Source organism: Bos mutus, chromosome 26 (genome assembly GCF_027580195.1).
Source record: "Bos mutus isolate GX-2022 chromosome 26, NWIPB_WYAK_1.1, whole genome shotgun sequence".
Taxonomy (NCBI): Eukaryota; Metazoa; Chordata; class Mammalia; order Artiodactyla; family Bovidae; genus Bos; species Bos mutus.
The window spans coordinates 36,962,334-36,988,209 of record NC_091642.1 but is presented as its reverse complement, the minus strand read 5'-3'; the positions used below and the strand labels follow the sequence as shown (position 1 = coordinate 36,988,209).

At 36.0% G+C, this 25,876-nt stretch overlaps 1 protein-coding gene across 1 annotated transcript in view; it reads left to right on the top strand.

Moving 5' to 3' along the window:
- EXOC6 (exocyst complex component 6) overlaps nt 1-25,876 on the top strand; it is a 176,851-nt gene that overhangs the window by 126,101 nt on the left and 24,874 nt on the right. The window contains 2 exon segments of the mRNA XM_005890631.3: nt 12,565-12,579; nt 12,582-12,637. Of these exon segments, the coding sequence (XP_005890693.2) occupies nt 12,565-12,579; nt 12,582-12,637 (71 nt within the window).

The window sequence follows — 25,876 nt, the reverse complement described above, 5'->3', positions numbered from 1 at the left end:
ATCATGAACTCCTTATTGCCAAATTCAGACTTAAATTGAAGAAAGTGGGAAAAACCACTAGAGCATTCAGGTATGACCTAAATCAAATGCCTTATGATTATACAGTGGAAGTGAGAAATAGATTTAAGAGATTAGATCTGATGGAGAGTGCCTGATGAACTATGGACAGAGGTTCATGACATTGTACAGGAGACAGGGATCAAGACCATCTCCAAGAAAAAGAAATGCAAAAAAGCAAAATGGTTGTCTGAGGAGGCCTTACAAATAACTGTGAAAAGAAGAGAAGTGAAAAGCAAAGGAGAAAGGGAAAGATATACCCATTTGAATGCAGAGTTCCAGAGAATAGCAAGGAGAGATAAGAAAGCCTTCCTCAGTGATCAATGCAAAGAAATAGAGGAAAACAATAGAATGGGAAAGACTAGAGATCTCTTCAAGAAAATTAGAGATACCAAGGGAACATTTCATGCAAAGATGGGCTCAATAAAGGACAGAAATGGTATGGACCTAACAGAAGCAGAAGATCTTAAGAAAAGGTGGCAAGAATACACAGAAGAACTGTACAAAAAAGATCTTCATGACCAAGATAATCACGATGGTGCAATCACTCACCTAGAGCCAGACATCCTGGAATGTGAAGTCAAGTGGGTCTTAGGAAGCATCACTATGAACAAAGCTAGTGGAGGTCATGAAATTCCAGCTGAGCTATCTCAAATCCTAAAAGATGATGCTGTGAAAGTGCTGCACTCAGTATGCTAGCAATTCTTGGCACAGGACATAGCAATTTCTTTTTTAATATATCTTTCAAGTGGTATTGATGCACAGTAAGGTTTGAGAACCACATTGCATGGATCTATCTGTTCATATTGACTTAGATCCATTATTCAGAATCTTGTGGGTGTCTTTAGATTTCTTTAGCCAGTTGCTAATTCCCTACTTGAATTTAACTCATAGTTTTGAATCTAAGTCGTAAGTCAAAGTGATGAGTGACTTTGCTGGATGCCTTGCTGGCATATAGGAATAATAATGGCCATTGAGTTTTCCTTGTCCTTGAGTTTTAATTACTTTTTCAAAGAAGAAAATGTTACTGCTCTGATTCTTCATAAGTCCATATTAATTCAAAATAATTTCTTTCCCTTCAAAAGGTTCAGAAACTATTACTTAAAAGTCTGTGATTGGTTTGTGGGATTAACACAAAATCCTACTAGTCTGTTTTATGCTAGTAAGAAATCCAGAGTCCAAGAAAGTCAGATAGCAGAGATCAGGACCTAGGTATCATAAACCACCAAAGATTCTGGGCATCTCAAGAAATTGAGTCAAAAGATTTTAAATGATAAGAGGTGAACATCAAATCTAAGCATCAGGAATGGCCTTTATTTTGAATTAAATGTTCCTTTTATTTAGTTTGATTATTTTTCCATCCTTATTACTTTGTAAAAACATTATGCATATATTTTCTAGGCCTTAAAATGCCACTCTGCAGGTAGAAACAAATAGCACAACCAGCTGAAGTTGGGGAGGTAGAAAGTTAGAAGTAATTCAGTTTCTCATGTCATTCAGCCATTATGCTTTTAGTTGTTGTTTCATTTTTCTAATGGTGAAAGAGTTAGAACTGATTCATCCATGTGCTCACTTACTTTTTCAAATATGTTTGTGCCCTTTTCCCTGGTATTTCTTGTGACACACAGACTTCTCAGGTTTTAAACTGGCTTGAACTCAAATTTCAGTCTGTAACTGAATTTTTTCCTTGTAGAGTCAACTAGTTTGTAGGAAAGATTCATTTTGATTCAGATGTTTAATGGGAACCTATTACCTGTTGTTACTGGGAAATAAAAAAGATGAATCAGGTTTCAAAGATCTCACAACTGGATGGGGAGAAAACAGACATGTAAATAGCTATAGTAGAACATAAATTCTTTATAGAAGTAAATATTACTTGAAGAGAGGGAGCAATTAATTATACATGCCATGGGATTGAAAAGATTGACTATCGTGGAAGTGAAATTTGAGAGTCTTAAAGGATGAGTATGATTTTGTCAGAAGCAAGGAAGGGCATTCTGAACAGAGGGAATGGCAAAGGTGAAAGCACTGTCCTGGGATTTCCCTGGTGGTACAGTGGATAAGAATCCAGCTGGTAATGCAGGGGACATGGGTTTGATCCCTGGTCCAGGAAGATTCCACATTCCATGGAGCAACTAAAGCCTGTGTACTCTAGAGCCCATGAGTTGCAACTTCTGGGTCCAAGTGCTATAACCACTGAAGCCCGTGTGCGTAGAGCCTGTGCTTTACAACAAGAAAAGCCACTGCAGTGAGGAGCCTGTGCACAGCAACGAAGAGTAGCCCTTACTCACAGCAACTAGAGAAAGCTCGTGTGCAGCAACAAAAACCCAACACAGCCATAAATAAATAAGTAAAAGTTAAAACAATTTTCTAAAAAGCACTGTGATGAGAGAATGCTTACGGAATCTTCATACAGTCTTTTGTAGCTAGACTATAAGATGCATGATTGAAAGTATTGAAAGATATGGCTGAAAAAACTTGACTTCTGAACGCTTGGATTTTAGTTAATAAGCAATAGTGATACATTGAAACTTTTTAATAAAGACCAGGACATGGTAAAATTTATAGAAAGCTAACTCTATCATGTGGAAATTAAACTGAAATGAGAGAGGTACTGGAAGTAGGAAGACGTTTTAAAAGACTATTGAACATTTTCCTATGAAGGATAGAAAGAACTTGACTTTGGGCAGGGGGAGTAAAGAGAAGAAAATGGATTCCAAACACTTTGAAGGTGGGAATACATAAAGATAGTAAATAAATAAATTTGATATGAATTAGGTGGTTAGAATCAGAGACTGTCCTAGTGGAAGAGACCTGAGAATGCATCCCATGTTTGGGGTGGGTGGTATGAAGAGGGGAAAAAAAGAAAAGATGAGGAAGGGTAAGAAGAAAGGGGAAAGAGAAGAGATACAATCATGTAGGATAGAAGTTAAATTCAATATAGAATTTATAATTGTCAGCACCCTGCAGAATGTTGTGCTCACAGAGTATCTGTTGCATAAGTGAACAAATTAACAAATCAAGAAGTCTTTATAGTCTACATTTACTTTTCTAGAGTCTCCCAACTTTGTTATCAAAAAATTAAGGACAAGGACTTCCCTGGAGATCCAGTGGTTAAGACTTCACACTTCCACTGCAGATGGCATGGGTTTGATCCTTGGTCATGTGGAACCAATATCTTTTATGCCTCTCAGCACAGCCAAAAATAAATAAATGAATAAATAAAATGCTGCTTCTTTGGGGTAAAAAGTTAAGGCCAGTTGATGCTGCTGTACTTCTTTTCAAGACCATTCAACTTCTTGGTATATACATAACTGATCATTTATGAAATTCTTCACATATTTGATGACTACGTTTAAATGACCATTTAACTTCATCTGTTCTGACCTGAGCAGTCATAATTTCTTTAGTATTTTCTTGTAGAATTATTTTCATTCCCCTTTCTGTCATTTATCTTCAGGTCTTTTTCTGTTATTCTTGAAAATACCATGGACAGGGGAGTCTGGCGGGCTATAGTCCATGGGGTCACAAAGAGTCAGACATAACTGAGGGTGCATGTACACACACACACACACAGGTCAGACTTGATGAAATGTCTGAGTTAGGGATGAAATCATATGAACTTATATAGAACTTTTTCCTACAGTTCAGTTAAGTTCAGTTTAGTAGCTCAGTTGTGTCCAAGTCTTTGCGACCCCATGAACTGCAGCACGCCAGGCCTCCCTGTCCATCACAGCTCCCGGAGTTTACCAAACTCATGACCATTGAGTCAGTGATGCCATCCAACCATGTCATCTTCTGTCGTCCCCTTTTCCTCCTGCCCTCAGTCTTTCCCAGCATCAGGGTCTTTTCAAATGAGTCAGCTCTTCGTGTCAGGTGGCCAAAGTATTGGAGTTTCAGCTTCAACATCAGTCCTTCCAATGAACAACCAGAACTGATCTCCTTTAGGATGGACTGGTTGGATCTCCTTGCAGTCCAAGGGACTCTCAAGAGTCTTCTCCAACACCACAGTTCAAAAGCATCTATTCTGCACTTAGCTTTCTTTATAGTCCAACTCTCACATCCATACTTGACTTCTAGAAAAACCATAGCCTTGACTAGATGGACCTTTGTTGGCAAAGAAATGTCTCTGCTTTTCAATATGCTGTCTAGGTTGGTCATAACTTTCCTTCCAAGGAGCAAGTGTCTTTTAATTTCATGGCTGTAGTCACCATCTGCAGTGATTTTGGAGCCCCCAAAAATAAAGTCAGCCACTGTTTCCACTGTTGCCCTGTCTGTTTGCCATGAAGTGATGGGACCAGATCCCATGATCTTCGTTTTCTGAATGTTGAGCTTTAAGCCAACTTTTTCACTCTCCTCTTTCACTTTCATCAAGAGGCCCTTTAGTTCTTTTTCACTTCCTGCCATAAGGGTGGTGTCGTCTGCATATCTGAGGTATTGATATTTGATATTGATATTTCTCCCAGCAATCTTGATTCCAGCTCGTGCTTCCTCCAGCCCAGCATTTCTCATGATATAATCTGCATATAAGTTAAATAATCAGGGTGACAATATACAGCCTTGACATATTCCTTTTCCTATTTGGAACCAGTCTGTTGTTCCATGTCCAGTTCTAACTGTTGCTTCCTGACCTGCATATAGGTTTCTCAAGAGGCAGGTCAGGTGGTCTGGTATTCCCATCTCCTTCAGGATTTTCCACAGTTTATTGTTATCCACACAATTAAAGGCTTTGGCGTAGTCAATAAAGTAGAAATAGATGTTTTTCTGGAACTCTCTTGCTTTTTCCATGATCCAGTGGATGTTGGCAATTTGATCTCTGGTTCCTCTGCCTTTTCTAAAACCAGCTTGAACATCTGGAAGTTCACGGTTCACGTATTGCTGAAGCCTGGCTTGGAGAATTTTGAGCATTACTTTACTAGCGTGTGAGATGAGTGCAATTGTGCGGTAGTTTGAGCATTCTTTGGCATTGCCTTTCTTTGGGACTGGAATGAAAACTGACCTTTTCCAGTCCTGTGGCCACTGCTGAGTTTTCCAAATGTGCTGGCATATTGAGTGCAACACTTTCACAGCATCATCTTTTAGGATTTGAGATAGCTCAGCTGGAATTTCATGACCTCCACTAGCTTTGTTCATAGTGATGCTTCCTAAGACCCACTTCACTTCACGTTCCAGGATGTCTGGCTCTAGGTGAGTGATCACACCATCGTGATTATCTGGGTCGTGGAGATCTTCTTTGTACAGTTCTTCTATGCATTCTTGCCACCTCTTCTTAAGATCTTCTGCTTCTGTTAGGTCCATACCATTTCTGTCCTTTATTGAGCCCATCTTTGCATGAAATCTTCCCTTGGTATCTCTAGTTTTCTTGAAGAGATCTCTAGTCTTTCCCATTCTATTGTTTTCCTCTATTTCTTTGCACTGATCTAGTCTTAAGATGGTTTGAGCACATGTCAGGAAGTTAAGACCATCATTCTAGTCCTGGCTCTGCCTGGATTTGAACAAGTAACTTTGGTATTTAACAGTTGAGAAGCCTCAGTTTTTCCTGTGAAATACTGGATTTGGAATTAATAATTTCCAAAATATATCCTAGGATTCAGAGGTAGTAAAATTTAAGACAAAGAAGAGTATGAACGTCAAAGTCATATATTAATTACTTTCTTCACATCTACAAAGTACTTGGCATTTAGGGGATACAGTGTAAACAAAACAGAAAAGGTCCTAACCCTCTGGGTTTTAGGCCCAGTGGGAAGACATTCATTTTATGATTGCACAATAAATATGATTACAAGTTGTTAAATTTTAGAGAAGTAGATGGCACTGTGAGAGAGTATAAGAAGCAGACCTAATTTAGTTAAAAGGTGGATGGATTGAGAGTATTAGGTAGTATTTATACATGAATAAAGTGCGTATTTTTTGTTAACTTGACCATAACCAATATTATTAGTATAACTATATGGTTGGAGAAGTCAGGAAGGCATCCATTTGGAACTGCAAATGTAGCCCCCTTCGGAACTACACTGACCCTTTGATCCTGTTACAGAGTTTATATAAGTTCCAGAGAAATCACTTCTTAGTTGGAGAGGCATTTGCCAAGCTTGGCATGAAGCTGATGTTCTAAGTCTGTGTATGTGCTTTTGTTTTATTAAACATGTCTTATATATTGGGTTCCAATATAAGATATCTTACAAATGCAACTGTGTAGAGGAAAAAATTAAAATACCCTCTTAAGCTCCTGTAATGATATCTGAGAAATCCTTCACAACTCTAAAAAAAATAACCAAACATTTCCAAAGGATTTGAAGTACCCAGAATAAGACTATATTTTTTCATATACTTTCTGAGAATATACTTTTTCATATAACGTATTCTATACAAAAATCTAGTTGAGGTCATCAGCTCCTAAGAGTTTAACATCTTAAATTTATAAGCACTAGAAAAGCTCCAAGTTAAAGAGCACTGGTATCTTTTTCAATGATGAATTATTGAGAAGTAGGTGAATCTCTACATTTGAAGGCCTTGTTTTGTTTTGCATTTGGATAAAGACTTAGCCCACCTTAAAAAAAGAAACAAAAAAAAACCTATAAAGACTTTTTTGTATGTATGTGGCTATGATCTCAGGGCCTCTCTTCTAGCCTTGAAAAAGGTCTGCACGCCAAAATAAAAGGATTCTGGGAAAATTATGTTGATGGTATGAGGGGATATTTCAGTATCTTTTTCTTGTTGTTGTTAAATGAGCTGGATGCTATTATATTATTTGCTTACTTGAATTTGTTCCTGGTTTTAATGGCATTTTAGGGTATCAAATTTATCAAATTTGCTCCTTTTCCAAGAAAGGGAGAGGAATAGACACTACCTTATATGAGTGGGGTGACGAATGTACAGGGGCAGTTGGTTCCAGAGGCTTGCCCTCCACCGCCACGTGTGACGGAATATAACAGTCCAGAAATCTCACAAGTCCTCGGATTCCAGGCATGAGTTCTTCACCGTTAGGAAAACCACTAGATGGTGCTCTTCATCATCCCTTCTAATAACACATCTGTTCCACATAGAATACTTTGCCTAGCCAAAGTTTGGGTTCTAACTAGCTACCTTAAATCTTCAGCATGAGAAATGGAATTATGAGAAATCTCAATAGGCAGACTGTTTGTATTTATATTCAGTCATTTATTTAGTTACAAAATTATTCCATTTTATATGCCCTTGCCTTGTTATCCACAAGCAAAGCTTTGAGACTTTATTTAGCTTAGCCTCCTCATCTTCTTTTTCAGTCTTTTGATCTGTTTACTCTTCTGATTCCTTGGAAATTCTTTCTTCTACTTCCACCCAACCCCTGACAACTTTTCCTACTCTGTGTAGATTGTTTCCAAATAATCTACATCTTATGATAGATAACTGTCTGCCTAGGACAAGATTGTTTAAGGATTTATGTTTTTATGCCAAAGATATATACTTACAGCCTGACTTCTTAGCCATCTTTCCTCCCTCCATACAAATCCTGTACATTTGTGCATAGATCCTGAGAGCAGGAAGGGCATATTTTCCTACTTAAAGTCTTGTTATATTTACAAATAATTAGTGTTTTTTCCCCCATGTGTATGTGTGCTAAGTTGCTTCAGTCATGTTGGACTGTTTGCGATCTTATGGACTGTAGACCGCCAGGCTTCTCTGTCCATGGGATGCTCCAGGCAAGAATACTGGAATGGGTTGCCATTTCCTTCTCCAGGGGATCTTCCTGACCCAGGGGTTGAACCCAGGTCACCCGCATTGCAGGCAGAATTCTTCACCATGTGAGCTACCAGGGAAGCTCTTTTTTTTCCCCTATAGATACTGTTTATTCTCTTAAAACTTCATAGATTTACAATTTGGAAGTTGTTTTTTTTCTGTCATTATTACCACAACTTCTCTAGCAGATGTTATTTTTTGCTTTCAATTTCATCTAAATTAATGCAGTCTTATCTTCTTCCCAGTTAGACTAATACAGGAAAGTTCTACCTTCCCAATAAGATGACACCTTCCTCTCTAATCTTAGAGAATTTTTAAACTCAGAATCAGTATTAAGTTCCATGTTATAGCAAAAAATAAGAGGAAATGAATATATCATGAAGTTATTTTGTTTTTAAGAAGAAATAATCAAATTGGAGGCACTAAGAGAAAAAAAAACCCAAAGATTTTGGCTTTCTTTAAAAAAAAGCAACAAAAAACTTTAGAAAGCTGGGAACCTATTTTTAAATATCTTATTGAAAGACCAAAATCAACATGTGTTTTTAAAAAATACTCTTAATGGTCTGACTAAATGACAAAGACAAAGAAATCATATTAGGAAGTAGGTATTATTAAATAAAAATAATAAAAAGCTGGCCCAAGAGAGAAGAACAAAGAAAATGACAAAGCATATACAAAATGAGAATGTGAATGAGCCAAGGAGGGATCTGAAGACAAACTAAAGGGATCCCCAAACAAAATTAGTCATCAGTTCTTTAAGAAGTTCATAGCTTGAAATCTGTCTCTAGAATTATTGGGACAACATTTGAATAAATGAATTATTTGTGTTATTCATTCATTCAACACATTTACTGAATATCTCTTGTACACTAGGCACAGAGTATGTGAAGGTTAAAAAGAGCCCCAAAATCTCTCTTTCTGTGAGCTTCTTGTTTGGTGGATGAACTCACAATTTAGTTTTGGCTAAAGGAAACATTTGGAGTATTCTTAGCCACCCTTAATTATTTTGAAATAAATACACTAAATATGCACAGAATGTTCTAGATTTACACTGTCCCGTAGTTATATGGTCTGGTGGGAAAATGCAGACAGGTAAACAATGAATTATAAGATAGCAAAATAGGTACTGTAGTTAGGCTGTGTTAGGAGTTGCAGTGACATCACAGAGGAGGGACCTAACCCAACCTTCAGGGTAATGGATGTCTTCCATAGAAGATACATGGAATGGTAGGTAGGATAAGTAAGAGTTCCCCACTGAAGAAGAAGAGTAAGGATGCTCCAGGCAGAAGGAGCAGAGGTGCTGTGAAAGAGGTTGTAGCGCAAAGAAGACTTCCTTCTTTGCAGGTGGTTTGGAATGGAAGAAGTTTCAGGTGCCCCTACAGAAGTGGTTAAGAGATCAGTTTAGAGAGATCGGTTATAAAGGACCTTGTCTACTTTACTGGGAAGGTGATGGGGAACCAGTGAAAGGTTTTAAACTATGAAGTGTCACAAATCATATTTACATCTGATATAAATCATACTGGTGAAAGTGGATGGAAAGATAGCGCACAAGAAGCAGAGAGACCAAATAGGGAGTGTATTTTCGTAATCCAAGCAAGAAATGATGATAGCTTGAATTAAGGTAGATACAAATTCAGACTCAAGATACTGTAGAAGATTAAAAACAACAGGATTGACTGCATCTGAGTTTTAAAGAAGTAAAGAAAAAGATATGAAGCCTCTTATCCCTAAGAATCATTTGTGGGAAAGACCTGAGAGCTATAAAGTAGTGAATTTCACTTCCATATTGGTTACGTAATTAGGAGAGATGGTATATAAGATGAGGCTGAGTACTTAATCAGATTATGGATCAATGAGTTGAATATCAGGAAATCTGAATTAGCCGTGTGATCCTGGACAAATCAATTTAAACGTTCCTACCCTTTAAAATTAAGAACATGGTGCCTTTAAACTGAGCCTTCAGAGGACTCTTAGAGATATTTCAAGAGAGTGTCTTTTCTAGCTGCAAGACTTTGTGATCCATCATCTGCATGCCCTGTTTACTAAGATAAGTTATTATAATGATCAAAGACGATGGTATGTGAGAAAGTGCTTTGTAAGCTATAAAGTACTATATAAATTTATGGTACTATTGTAATTTTAACACTAAGCCCTTTGGTTTAATGCCAAGCATTGGGGCTTATTAAACTATAGTTTCTCAAATAGGAATTGAAAGAGAAGAAAACTGACAGATTATTTTCCGTGTAGAAAAACTCTGGAAGATTAAGTAGATAATAATTGAAGTATAATTGGAATTGAGCTGATTTTTGTGTCTGATATATAAAGTAAGTCTCTTTGTATTATAGGAAGTCTGTGTGTGTGTGTATGTATATATGGTGATGGTAGAAGCTGAGCTAACATTTATAGTCTTGGTTAGAGACCACTGGGGATTAATAGTTAATTGTTCCTTGGAAAGAGTAGCCTGAGACTTGCCAAAAAAGCCAACAATATGCTGGATGGTCTTAAGAAAAGAACTTTTTAGATTAAAAAAAAAAATCTTTACTTTTAAGGTATTAGAATTTTGCTTGTTATTTTTCAGTTAAGATCTCATGTTATTAAAGAGAGGTAACCCAGTTATCTGGGCCATGGTAGGGGGTGATGGAGTTGCACCAGTATGAAACTGTTCTACTTCTTTTTCTTTTTTGGCTGGGCCAGGTCTTAGTTATGGCACATGGGAAATTTGAGCTTTGTTCCAGCATGCGATCTTTAGTTGCAGCATGCAGACTCTTAATTGTGGCATGTAGAATCTAGTTCCCTGACCAGTGATGGAACCCAGGCCCCCTGTATTGGGGGCTCAGAGTCTTAGCCAACTAGACCACCAGGGAAGTCCCAAAGTTTTCTACTTTCCATTATATGAAAAGACAGTGATGTGAGTAAATTATACTAAACAATGAAAAGTATGGTTAGATTTGCCGAATGAATCTTAGTTTTCCAGTAATAGGGGGCCTGAGAAAGGTGAATATAGTCACCTATCTAATGGGCATAGCTACTTAGTACCTACCTAGCAGAGAACCAGGAAGTGGGGAGGAAAATGGTGTAACTCTGAGTAACTAAAAGGCACATATACTCAAAGGCATATATAAACTCATTCACATTACTTGTGGGAGAGGATCCTGTTCAGGCTGTATTTTCTCTTCCTTTAGATACTATACTAGTACAATTAGCTGAGTTACCTGCTCAAGAAGATTATAGATGACATAATAAGAGATGAGTGAGAGAGCAGGGAGTACGAATTTATGTTAAAACTCTAAGAGAGAAGGCAGAAAAATTATAAAATATAGACACAAGAACTTAACACAGCATTCTGAGCTATTAAATGTAATAGAAAACAGTTAATACTATAGCAGCCCTGGGAATTTATTGTGTAGAATAAAAATTGTTCTTAATGGTTATCAATGAGGAGAATTAAGAAAAGTTTAAATAGTATTTAGTATTATTTTTTAAAAAGACATGGAAAGAATTATGATGCAGTTTAAAATTTTAGGAAAAAATGCTTATGATGAAAAAAGAGTTTTTATGTTTAAAGTAAAAATGATCATTAACTGTACAACAAGCACAGTAAAAACTTAATTTGAATTCTTCATTCTCCAAAAATGCCAAATAAATTAAGCTGTTCTAGACTTTCATATATTTATGGTTTTTAATTGTTGATTTTGAGCCTTTCTAAACTATATTTCACATAGAAAATACTTAAGAATTATTTTTGTTATTCCAAAATCTATATAAAAATTTTTGTGGTTTCTAAAATACTGGCTCAGATAAATTAACAAATGGAAAATTTGCAATGCTTTCTAAGAAAAGTCGGGTATTAGTGGGGAGGGCAAGTGGTGGCAGACATTCATATTCTTATCAGAGAAGCAAGTGTGTAAAATGATAGGGTCTTTTTAATGAGCCACAAGGCTTTTGTTTTCAGAATAACTAGTATTTAGATTGTCTTCAATTAACTAAACAAAGCTGTGTTACTAGTATTAAATTTTTGTAAGTACAAAAAATTTTTGAAAGAGATTCCCTGGTGGTCCAGTGGGTAGGACTTAGCACTTTCACTGCAGTGGCTTGGGTTTAATCACTTGTCTGGGAATTATGATCTCTAACTGTGTAGCTTGGCTCTTTCAAAATATTTTTTGTCTAAAGATATTAAGAAATCTGTCTTATGAAATCTAATTTTTAAGATATCCCTAGTTTTTAAAGAACTGGGATTCCTTTATGGAAAAAAATTATTTGAAAAAAAGACATTTCTGCATCATTCTCATTTTGCTAATTTGAACATCTTACCTGTATGTTGCTTTCTTACATGGCTGCCTATTATTGCTGTTAGCTAGAAGTAGGATTTTATGGAGCATATTCTATAACAAAGCAGATGTTTTGAAATATTTTGATAACCATGCCATCGGTATAGTTTCAAAATGCTTCTATTCACCTTAGGCTAAAAAGAGTCAAAAAACATTTCTTGATTGAAGTATATTACTATCCTTGAACTTTTGTGGGATAACCATTTAAAATTTATTGTAATTAATGATTTAGAGTAATTAAATGGCAGATTAGAAATTTAAAATGATTGAAATATTTGTGGTAATAGGTGTGGAGAACATTCTCAGTGGTGAAATTGAAGATTATAAATAGTCTTTATTTGAAATGATTACTTGTAAATATTATAATATATTTTTAATGAGTAGAAATTAATTTAGTACTTAAACCCTTGTATATTTTGCAATTTTGTTTATATATATATATATATTTTTTTTTTAATAGTGTTTGCCAGCTCTGAGCGGTGCCAGGATTCCAAGGGGATACCCTACAACTTGCATTTATTGACCTCAGACAAGTAAGATGTAATAATGTGCTTTTCATTTATTGCTTTCTACCTCTTGCCTTTTTCTTTTCTTTTTTTTTTTTTTAACGCTACAGGAATGCTTGTTTTTGCCTTGAAACAACTTTTCTTTAGAGAAGTGCTTCTTTGATAACTAGGTGTTTGGTCCTTCTCTCTGAACCTGTATCCATTCAGTGTCTCAACCTCATCGGGCATTCTTGTTGGTGACTATTTAATTTAGTTGTTATTAGCAAAGCACATGACTAAATACTAACTTTATCCTTTGGTTTATTGATACTTTAAGTTCTTAGTGATTTTATGGTCATATATGAAAATTTGGTAGTATAACATTAGTGTTAGGACCCAAGTTAAGTATAAATTATTACAACCTAAAAAGGAATCCCTTGATTAAAATGTCAGTGTAAAGAATGCTATTTTTATGGTTTTTCTGTATGCCTCCAGAAAGAAGGATAAAACTAATTTTTAAAGGTAATTAATTATGGTGGTGGTGGTGACGTTTACATAATTCTTTTCCAGTCATATAACTCTAAATATAATGACAAATGTGATGATTTTTAAATCTCTTCTATTCTTTTTACTAGTCTTTAACATCTCTACTATATTGTCATTTTCTTTATTTTCTCCATATTACCTTGTCCCATCTCCCTCATAATTTTTCTTCTTATGCTCTTCTTCCTCTTTCCCCCTCCTTTTTCTTTCTTAATCCCAGGATTAAGATGTTTAATCAAGCAAGAGTGTGGAGGAGGGGTAAATCCAAGTAAGAGGGCTCAGGAGTGTTAGGATTGACAACAGGAGTGACTGCTGCTTTTGGCAAGAAGAACCAGATGAAGATAGAATTAAATATCAGCCTATTAATGCTCCCATCCCCTTTGGGGGGTGGAGATAGATGGGGCTCCACCATTGGTATGAGTAAACTCTTCCACAGTGACGTTAAAGAGCTCTGATTTCAATAAATGTTTGAACATAGAGCTGCTTTTGCTCATTCCAAGCCAATGTTCAATAAGTAATTATGAACTACTAGGTACTAATTATTTGGAGAGGGGAGATGTGGTTAAAATACGCACAAAAGTATCACTAGAGATAGTTCCATCCTTATGGAACTTAACAATCCTTTAGAGAATCATGGTATCCACAAACTGGCTAGGAATACTTATATGACAGTGAATCGTGTGGAAATAACTCGTATTTCAAGTCATGTTTAGAAGGAAATTGGAAAAGCCATTCCTGTTGCCCAATTATAATCTGTAAAGCACTGAACAATTAAAATATAATCACATTTATTTATGTTTACAGTCAGCACTTGTGTATTATACCAAACAAGGGACACTGTTATGAGTGACCTAGATCTGTAGATGGTTAGCTACCTAGATCTATAGATGATTAGCTTTACTAAGTTGGAGAAGATAGTAGAAAATGAAAAAAGTGGATTCTGAACTTCCATTTCAGTTTACCAGAAGATATTCTTACTATTGATGGTAGAGCTATTTTCTTCACAAGTAGTTATCTTTGTTGCTGTCCTCTTCCCCTAGTAAGATTATATAGAAAACTGAGTCCTTTGATATTTATTGTTTACTATTTTTTCAGTTCTCTATGAATTTTATGCTGTTCTAGTTTATAATCTCATGTAGGATTGTAGATGATCAGTGGATGTTGGCAATTTGATCTCTGGTTCCACTGACTTTTCTAAAACCAATTTGAACATCTGGAAGTTCATGGTTCACATATTGCTAAAGCCTGGCTTGGAGAATTTTAAGCATCACTTTACTAGCATGTGAGATGAGTGCAGTTGTGCGGTAGTTTGAGCATACTTTGGCATTGCCTTTCTTTGGGATTGGAATGAAAACTGACCTTTTCCAGTCCTGTGGCCACTGCTGAGTTTTCCAAATTTGTTGGCATACTGAGTGCAGCACTTTCACAGCATCGTCTTTCAGGATTTGAAATAGCTCAACTGGAATTCCATCACCTCCACTAGCTTTGTTTGTAGTGATGCTTCCTAAGGCCCACTTGACTTCACATTCCAGGATGTCTGGCTCTAGGTGAGTGATCACACCATCGTGATTATCTGAGTTGTGAAGATCTTTTTTGTACAGTTCTTCTGTGTATTCTTGCCACCTCTTCTTAATCAAATTGCCAACATCCACTGGATAATCAAAAAAGCAAGAGAGTTACAGAAAAACATCTATTTCTGCTTTATTGACTATGCCAAAGCCTTTGACTGTGTGGATCACAATAAACTGTGGAAAATTCTGAAAGAGATGGGAATACCAGACCACCTGACCTGCCTCTTGAGAAACCTGTATACAGGTCAGGAAGCAACAGTTAGAACTGGACATGGAACAACACACTGGTTCCAAATAGGAAAAGGAGTACGTCAAGGCTGTATATTGTCACCCTGCTTATTTAACTTATATGCAGATTATATCATGAGAAATGCTGGGCTGGAAGAAGCACAAGCTGAAATCAAGATTGTGGGGAGAAATATCAATAACCTCAGATATGCAGATGACAAAACCCTTATGATAGAAAGTGAAGAAGAACTAAAGGGCCTCTTGATGAAAGTGAAAGAGGATAGTGAAAAAGTTGGCTTAAAGCTCAACATTCAGAAAACTAAAATCATGGCATCCAGTCCCATCACTTCACGGCAAATCAACGGGGAAACAGTGTAAAGAGTGGCTGACTTTATTTTTCTGGACTCCAAAATCACTGCAGATGGTGACTGCAGCCATGAAATTAAAATACTCTTACTCCTTGGAAGGAAAGTTATGACCAACCTAGACAGCATATTAAAAAGCAGAGACATTATTTTGTCAACAAAGGTCTGTCTAAGTCAAGGCTATGGTTTTTCCAGTGGTCATGTATGGATGTGAAAGTTGGACTATAAAGAAAGCTGAGCGCCAAAGAATTGATGCTTTTGAACTGTGGTGTTGAAGAAGACTCTTGAGAGTCCCTTGGACTGCAAGGAGATCCAAGCAGTCCATCCTAAAGGAGATCAGTCCTGGTTGTTCATTGGAAGGACTGATGTTGAAGCTGAAACTCTAATACTTTGACCACCTGATGCGAAGAGCTGACTCATTGGAAAAGACCCTGATGCTGGGAAAGTTTGAGGGAAGAAGGAGAAGGGGACGACAGAGGATAAGATGGTTGGATGGCATCACCAACTCAATGGACATGGGTTTGGGTGGATTCCGGGAGTTGGTGATGGACAGGGAGGCCTGGTGTGCTGCAGTTCATGGGGTCGCAAAGAGTTGGACATGACTGAGCGACTGAACTGAGGATTGTAGTTAGGATCACATAATTTTTAAAAAAATTTTATTGGAGTATAGTTGACTTACAATGTTATATGAGTTTCAGGTGTATAGCAAGTTGTTTCAGTTATACACATTCATATATTTATTCTTTTTCAGATTATTTTCTCATATAAGTCATCACAGAATATTGAGTAGAGTTCCCTGTGCTATACTACTACGGGGCTTCCTGGGTGGCTCAGATGGTAAAGAAACCGCCTGCAAAGCTGGAGACATGTGTTTGATCCCTGGGTTGGGAAGATCCCTGGAGGAGGGTATGGCAACCCACTCCAGTATTCTTACCTGGAGAATCTCCGACAGAGGAGGCTGGCGATGGGGTTGCAAAGAGTCAGACCTGACTGAGTGACTAAGCACAGCACTTCAGCATACTACTATACTACTATATAGTAGTGTGAATATGTTAATCCCAAACTCCTGATTTATCCATCTTCTTCACGCTTGCCCTTTGGTAACCATAATTTTGTTTTCAATCTCTGTAAGTCTATTTTTGTTTTGTAAGTAAGTTCATTTGTATCATTTTTTTAAATAGATTCTACATATGAGTGATATCACGTGGTATTTGTCTTTTTCTGTCTGTGTACTTAGTATGGTAAGTCCATTCATCCCTAGGTCCATCCATGTTGCTGTAGGATCACATAATTTATAATGCTTTTGGCAAAGATTCTGTTCCTTGATTTGTCCAGATAGGTGGTTGGTTCACAGCAGATTAAAACTAATCCTAGGTACTTTCTTCCTTCAAACAATCATCATTTGACAGCAAAAAAATTCTCTTTACAAGCATATAGCCCACTAGGGAATTGTTATTAAAGCATAGTTATAAATATTAATAAATATTTCAAGTCTTTTTGGTTGATTTACTTATCAGGTATGTGCACTTAGAGGCATTAAGTCCAGATTGACATTTCCTCATCAAGGTAATTTCTTGAAGAGATTTAAGTGAATAAAAAAGTCTGTTCTAAACATTTAGAATTCTGACATTAGAATTCTAAAACATTTAGAATTATTACAAGTACATAGAACTGTTAAAAGATTAATATAGAAATAACCAGTTAATATAAAACACAATTTTAAAATATGGTAGTTAGTATGCAGTGAAAGTGAGTAGTGGATAGAAAATTTTGATGAACTAGCTTTTTATGTATTAATTTTTCTAGTCTTAAAAGAGGCTTAAAATTATTTTCCCTGATTATTAATGCTAACATTTAATCATACTTTCTTCTTGTACTTATCTATTCTAAAACAGGATGCAGCTAATTCTTTAAGTCCTGGACCATGGTGATATAACATGAATTTTATGATTTCAGAGGCATGGATTTAATAATAACTTGATAACAATAGTTACTTATCACCTATATTTGTTTTTCAGATTAACTTACAAGTAGTTTAGTGGTAAAATTCTAAGAATGGAAACTGGCCAAAAATAAAATTTGTTTTGAAAGCTTTAATCTCATATGAGGTGATATAATTTTTTTATCAGTGTCACTGATTATTTAAATAAGGATGCCTTAAAGTTTCAATAGTGTTATGTTCCTGCCTTCATAAAGATATTTCATAGCAGCATATTATTTTAACACTTTTATGTAAAGTAGTATATCACCAAACATAAAGAGGGTGCTAACACTTTTATTTACATTTCAGTTGAATTTCTGCACTTTTCCTTCTTTTTTTCCTGGTCTGTGATCCATTTCTGTCTTAATAGGGCAGCTGACAGTTCTTTTCAAGTGTACTTAGAAAGGCAAAAGAGCCCTTTTCATAGTACTTATAAGAGGTCATGCTTCTGTTTTTCAGTTTGAATTTGATACTGCTTCATGAATTGCTGGGTATGAAAGATTAGGAAGTAGGTCCAGTGGTCAAATTTTACCTGCCCACCCGGACTTTGCCCTGAGGTCAAACTCCTGGTACTTGCTGTTCTGAATAGAGGAGTTGATGACAAGTATGAGCTGATACAAGAGGAAAGTTAGAACCATATCAAAGCTGAAGGCAAGAGAATTGGGACTCAATGAGAGACTGTAGCTAAAAGATGGATCATCAGAATTGCCCTCTTCTAAAGAAAAGGAAATAGCTGACCTGTGAGTGAAAAGGCTTTATCATCCTGCCAATCACATGCTTGCTAATGGAAGCCAGTTATCTCAACAACATTTTAAGACCTACTGACCCAGTAGACAGTGTGGAGGATTAGCAGTACTGGTACTGTCTTATGGGAGTATCCTTCCTCACTCAATTTTAAATGTGCTGTTTGAACATGATTTGTCTGTGTATACTTTTTTAGTAAGTAAAGCCTACCATCCTTCTACCCCCAGTTCTGAAATGAAGTCACTAAATGATGACGGACTTTGATAAACTTGTTTGTATCTATTTTCTTTTACGAAGACCATCTCTTTTGTTAAATATAATCTTTCAAATGGATTTCAAAAGAATTTCAAAATATGTAAAATGAAAACCTTAAAAAATTTAAATATTTTATTATAAGATTCTTTATATAATATATAGTATTCAGTAATACATTTTAAAATAACTCATTCTTAATACATAGCAAAACTTCACTAAATGTCACTGAAAAAAGAGGTGTCCCATATAACTGAATTTCCCAGGAAACTAAAGATTAGTGTTTAATCACTAAAACTTTTAAAATGTAGCCAAGTTAGTGAGAAACTTTAAAAATATCTCTCTCACCTTCATAGCTTCTTATTGAGCATAATTCTCACAGTAGACTGAGCATTCATGGCTCACTAATAATCCTAATACCAAATCCTCTTTACTTGGTCCTATTTCACTTTGTGATAAATTAGACTGGCAAGATATTATTGCTGCATCTGACAATATCTTGATAATCCTTCAGATAATAGGGAGAGCTTGAGGTAGGTTAGATGATAATGCAGTTAGATAGGTTTGAAGCTAATAAAACAGTCTCTTCCCCAGAGAATATTGGCTAATGTATCATTATCACCCTCAAGCAGTATGTCCTGAAGTGTCTTTCCAGGAACATTGATTTCTCAGGATGAGAAGAGATTTCTTTAAAAAAGATTCTAAGTCAGCTAAGTTTAGGAAACACTTTATACTCTGATCCCCTCTTAGAGACTTACCATGTGCATTAGAATTGTAAGGACTGAGAAATGGTTTGGTAACCCAACATTACCTAAACTCACAGAATATATCCCTTGCTAATTTGGAGTTGTATTACATGAACATACTTTGGGAAATGCTGCTTTAAGTCAGGATTCTAGCAACACCCTCTCGATGTCTGTCTTTGACAGTTTGGAATGAACATATTTTTTAAGTGATGACTTGGATAAATACATAGAGGAAATATGAATTATATATATAGATTACACAAAGCTAGAAGACTTACCTAAAATGATAGAAGACAGAATCAAAGTGCTCTCTGTAGACTAGAGTGATAAGCCAAAGCCAACAAAGTTACATTTAGCAAGAAAAATGTTGAGTGTTCTATTTAACTTTTTTAAAATTAAATTTTTAAAAATACAGAATGTGGTAAATCTGACTTTTATTATGAAAAAGATCTGGTTGTTTTAGTTAACTTTTAAATGAACCAGCACTGTGCTGGGAATTCTTAGACTGCATTAATGAATGTGTGATATTTGGGTTAGACTATTGTGATTTGAGGCTGTTAAGACTGTGCTTTAAGTATTGCATGATTTGAGAACACATAAGAGAGAATTACAAGGATAATGAGAGATCGGATACCTTGTCATATGAAGAGCCTTTAAAGATGTGATACTAGGGGACTTCCAGCAATCCAGTGGCTAAGACTCTGTGCTTCCACTGCAAGGGCCATACATAGGTTTGATCTCTAATTGGGGGACTAAGATCCCACATGCCGTGTGGCTAAAAGAAAAAAAAAAATCTGGGAATATATAGTCTAAACCATTAGAGAGGTATCCTTTTATAGTGAAAATCAAATACGTGGTTCTTATTAGCCTATATTTGAGTCATTTTCTATACCATTTTCTGCTGCCTATTACAGTTCAGCTCAGTTCAATTGCTCAGTTGTGTCTGCCTCTTTTGACCCCATGAACTGCAGCACTCCCAGCTTCCCTGTCCATCACCAACTCCTGGAGCTTGCTCAAACTCATGTCCATCGAGTTGGTGATGCCATCCAACCATCTCATCCTCTGTCATCCCCTTCTCCTCCTGCCTTCAGTCTTTCCCAGCATCAGGGTCTTTGTCAGTGAGTCAGCTCTTCGCATCAGGTAGCCAAAGTATTGGAGCTTCAGCTTCAGCATCAGTCCTTCCAATGAACATTCAGTACTAATTTCTTTTGGGATTGACTGGTTTGATCTTCTTGCAGTCCAAGGACTCTCAAGAGTCTTCTCCAACATCACAGTTCAAAAGCATTAATTCTTTGGCACTCAGCTTTCTTTATGGTCCAACTCTCACATCCATACATGACCATGGAAAAACTATAGCTTTGACTAGACAGACCTTTGTTGGCAAAGTAGTGTCTCTGCTTTTTAATACACTGTCTAGGTTGGTCGTAGCTTTTCTTCCAAGGAGCAATAACCCTGTGCCATAAAAATTACAGTTTTTCTTTTCCTATATAGGATTAGATTCCATTTTCAAGTATTTTATTTCTGGCAAAATAGAGAAAAGAGGAGTGATCATTCCTCTGAACTGTGTGTAGAGAATTTTAGAGAGAATTCGCATCGTGTAAGATATATTTGGAACTCACAGCACTTTTCAGATAAATGTTTTATTGAAATATAACATACATTCAAACAACTCATAGGTGTACTATTACTAATTTTTGACAAAGTGAATACATCTCTGTAACACCCAAATCAAAAAGAACAACTTGACTAGGAAGTACCCTGAAAGAGACCACCAGCCCTCACTGTACTTCTCCCTCTCAAAGGATAATAACTTTAATGATTTCTAACACCACAGATAAATTTTGTCTGATTTTGGACTTTGTGTACATGGAATCAGGACTTCCCCAGTGGCTCAGTTGGTTAAGAATCTGAGTGCAAGGCAGGTTCGATCCCTGGGTGGGAAAGATCCCTTGGAGAAGGAAGTGGCAACCCACTCCAGTATTGCCTGAAAAATCCCATGGACAGAGGAGCCTGATGGCCTACAGGCTATGGGGTTGCAAAGGGTCAGGTACAACTGAGTGTCTAAGCATATAGGCATATCTATATATGTGGAATCATGCACTACTAACTTTTTGGTTCTGTCTTCTTTTGCTCAGTATTATGTTTGTGAAATTTATCCATGTTGTTACATGTAGCTATGGTTCATTCATTCTCTTTGCTGTGTAGTCTACCAGTATATAAATATGCTGTAATTTATATACTGATGGGATATGAATTGATAATAGTTTTACTGTTATAAATTGTGTTAACATGGCATGCTATTGCATGTCTTCTGATGAATGTGCACACATTTTTGTTGAGGTATTTTACCTAGGAGTGGAATTGCTGAGTCAGGGGAATAGGTTTATAATCATTTGTAATAGATACTGTGAAGTAGTTTTCCAAAGCAAGAGTACTACTTCATACTTCAGCCAGCGGTGTAGAAGAGTTCTTTCTGCTCTGTGTCCTTGCTATCACTTGATATTAGTTGTCTTTTCCTTTTCAGGCTTTCTAGTGGGTGTTAAATACTTTTACATTGTGGCTTTAATCTGCATTTCCTTGATAACTTATAAAATTGAACTCCTTTTCATTTATCTGTTGTCTATTTGAATATCCTCTTTTGTGAATAACCTTTTCAAGTTTTTGCCATTTATTTTTCAATTTGGAGAAGGCAATGGCACCCCACTCCAGTACTCTTGCCTGGAAAATCCCATGGATGGAGGAACCTGGAAGGCTGCGGTCCAAGGGGTCACTGAGGGTCGGATTGTCTACTTCTTATTGATGTCTAGAAGTTCTTTGTATATTCTGACTATGAGTCCTTTCTCAAGTGTGTGTATTGCAGGTATCTTCTGCTCTGTGAGTTGTCTGTTAACTCTTACTGATGGCTTTTGATAAATAAAAGCTCATAATTTTAATGAAATCCAATTTATCATTTTTTCCTTCAAGATTAATCAGTTCTTTTCATTGTTCAATTTAAGAAGTCTTTACCTACCCCTGAAATTGTAAATGTTTTTTTCTAAAAGTTTTATTGTTTTACCATTCATATTTAGATTTACAGTGCATCTGGAATTGATTTTTGTGCATGGTATAGAGTGTAAGGTTCAAGATTCATTATGTTCCATATGTTATCCAGTTGACCCAGCACCATTTATTGAAAAGAATTGGCTCTCATAGCAGTTCAATGTAAAATAATTATAAAACACAAGACTTTGAAACATAAATGATATGTATTTGTAATATACAAGTAACATGCTTTCTGTTGTCCCCCAGTTAACTGTATGCTTATAGTTCATGATTCATGCCATTCCTCATTAACAAATTAGTTATAGGGCTGAGGTTTTAAAATAGCAGCCTAACTATATCCCTACCACATCAAAGGTATTTTTAAAAATAAAGCAGTTCTGGAGCAAGTATTCATAACAATACAGGTAACATAAAAGAAAAAAGCAAAGCGATAAGCCCATGAAGGCAAGAATCATGTCTTTTTTGTTCACTACTGTACATCTATTGCTTAACGCTATTCCTGGCACATAGTAAACAATCAGTAAATGTTGAATAAGTGAATGCAAATTATTCAGCTATATTAAAAAATATTTTTGGTGTGTAGGTATTACCAAATATTCCTAATTTGGTATTAGGAATTGGGATACTCCATATAAGTTAATGTTCCCTATAAAAAACATACTTTAAAAGAAATAAAATTTTCTTTACTATTTCAGTTATTTTTTATGGGAATAGTTCTAAAAAATACATGACACATTTCTCTGCCTTTTCATGTAAAAGTGTAAGCATTACAAACATTTCTTGATTTCTCTTGGTCATTTAGGGATAGTAAAAGAAATGTTGTCATTGCTCCAAAACCAACTGTTCTTTTACGGATAAAGAAATATTTTTAGTAGGGGAATTATAGGAATTTAGACAAAGGCAGTATATGCCTTAATTGAGTGATCAACAATGACTAAATATAAACTAGAACTTAAATAAAGCAACATTTATTTGGAACAGTGAGTCATGAAGAAAGTAGATTATAGTCAGTTAATTTTAGGAAATCCTGAATATTGTGTTCCTCTCTTGTAAATTCACAATTTTATTAGCACATTGAAGGCTTTGAGAGTCCTATAGTTAAGGTATATCCCTCCCTCCCACCACCACCATCAGGCTTGTTTGAGTATAAAATACTTAAAAAAAAAAAAAAAAAAGTCTCTGGGGACTGCCCTGGCGATCCCATGGCTAAGACTCCTAGCTCCCAATGCAGAGGACTCACGTTCGATTGCTGTTCAAGGAACTAGATCCCATATGCCACAACTAAGAGTTTGCATGCCAAAACTGAAAGATCCTGCATGCTGCAGCTAATACCATGTGCAGCCAAATAAATAAATAAATGAATTTTTTTTGGTAAGAGAAAGAACAGAAAGTCCAAGTATGAATCCACACAAATATAGTCTTAAAAAAAAATCTCTTACTGTCCTGCAAATCAGTGCTCTATAGCACAGTTTGAAAACACTGAATTACCTGGACTGCTGCAATGCGTTAATCTATGGATTTCTAGAACTATGTTCTGGTTAAAACAGAAGCCTGTGAAAGCAAATAGATAAGCCTTTTAGTAGATAGATGAAATTTAAATATTAAAACACAGATAATACAAAAATGATGAAAAATAGTAGAAAGCTTTCAAAAATAATTTGTTGAACTTCCTTTTTTTAAAAAAAACATTCAGATGATTTTATGAAGGATGGTAATTACTAGAGGATTAATGCTGCTTAGCTTCAGTAAACCAGTCAGTCAGTCATACAGAATAACTTGTTTTTTAAGAAGAATGAAACGGTAATACAGGATTGCTTGTGAAGAATGAAGCGATTTAAGAGGGAAATTAAAATACCAGCTCATATGGAGTTCAGATCCTAACAGTTGTCACATTCCTTAGTGAATCATCAAGGCTATTGTTATTGAGCCACTGTATGCATACTTGGAGAGAAATAAAGAATATATTTGCTACTTTTTTTTCTCCATTAGTAATGCACTGTAAATGAGATGAGAAAATTTTGAAAGAGAGATATTTTGATAAAATAATCAAGTTCTATATTTTGTTTGTTGTGAAGAACATCTCCTGGATTGCCGTTTCCTTCTCCAGGGAATCTTCCCAACCCAGGGATTGAACCCGCATTGCTTGCATCTCCTGCATTGGCAGGCAGATTCTTAACCATGGTGCCACCTGGAAAGCAAATACATTTGAAGTGACTTTTTTCAAGATAATTGTACCTTTCCTTAAGACAGAAAACCGTAATACCTTCCAAATTAAGAATCTTAAAGCCAAAATGTCACAAAGAAAATAGTATTACTACTTAGTGGTACTAATAATGTGGTGAAAAAACTTCTGTGAGTCCTTTAGGAAAAGGACTCACAGAAATTTTTTGCTTGGACAGTTTGTTGGTGTGGGGGTATGTGTCCTCAGTTGTGCTCTGCAACCCCATGGATTGTAGCCACATTAACTTAGCCGTAAGCACCTTAAGATACAAAAAAGAGAAGAGTTAGGGAAACAAAAGCTGCTTTATTCAGTTTGTCTCTTTTACCTATCACCAAGTCCTCCCTGGCAGCAAAGGAGGACTTGTACACCTAAAAAAACTTTTACCTTCCATCACTTCTTTGATCTGACTTAATTTAAAGAATATGTTTTTTAAAAGTCATTTTGTGACCCTGCATATGCATCTTTTATTAATGGTACCCAGGGAAGGTTCTCTGGCTCCCAGAAGAGTCAATGGACATTCTGAATTCTGAATATAAGCCGATTCCTTTTAGTTTTTTTTAAAAATATTATCAATGTCTGGAACTTGACTATCCATATCCTGAGCCAGTGTGACTTCATATGCTTGGAACAGGAGTATAGTACATGCCGTTTTTTAAAGAGGCAGCCCCTAAAACCCCTCTTCCCTTTGCAGATCTGTTTTCTTAATTACATATGTCATTAACACACATGCCATTTTCTTTCATGATAAATTCCAAATCTGGACCTCTCAACCTGCATGAGGTAACTCAACAGCCCATTAGCCATGACTATTACTGATTTGACTGATTCTTATATTCTACCACTTTATAGACAGATCTGTTAGGAATGATTTGCAGCTTTTTATTATTGTTTCCTTACGCATTCAACTCCATGAGCAGGAATTGGTTATAACATAGATTGCATTGCATAAAGGTCCTTACATGCCTTAAATCAGGGATTCTAACCTGGGGAATCACAGGTTGGTTTGGATTTATACAAAATCTTTTCTATATGTGCATATTTCTGAGAAGAGGGTCCAGTGTTTTCAGTAGATTCACAAAGGCATCATATGTGACCTAACAGCAGTTATCTCGCCACCACTGCTCCTGGGAAACTGGAAACTGAGCATGCACACACACCTTAAGACGCCTTTGCAACAGGAAGTGTATAAGTAAATTAAACATTGTTAGTGGAATCCTAGAAGCATTTGTAGTAAAAGGCATTATGTATGTATGGATTGTCATTTGTTTATTTACTAATTCATTTATTCAACAAGTGTTTATTGAGTGCCTTCTATAGCCAGCTACTGGGTAAACAATTGAACAGCAGGCAATAAAAGAGCTACACAATCTGAGAGATGAGTTAGCTAGTATCACAGAAGATAAAGTTGAAGATAAAGACTGTTCGATTCAGAAAGGTATCTTGGCTAATAGGATGGAAATTAAGGAGTGTAGAAAGAAAGCCTTTGAAGAATCCAAATGGTGTGCTGAGGAGGACATTATTGTAGAGGAAATCGTCTAATATGATGAATTCCTCCTTCTTTTAATAACTACCGTGTGCTGTTAGGAAACTGTTT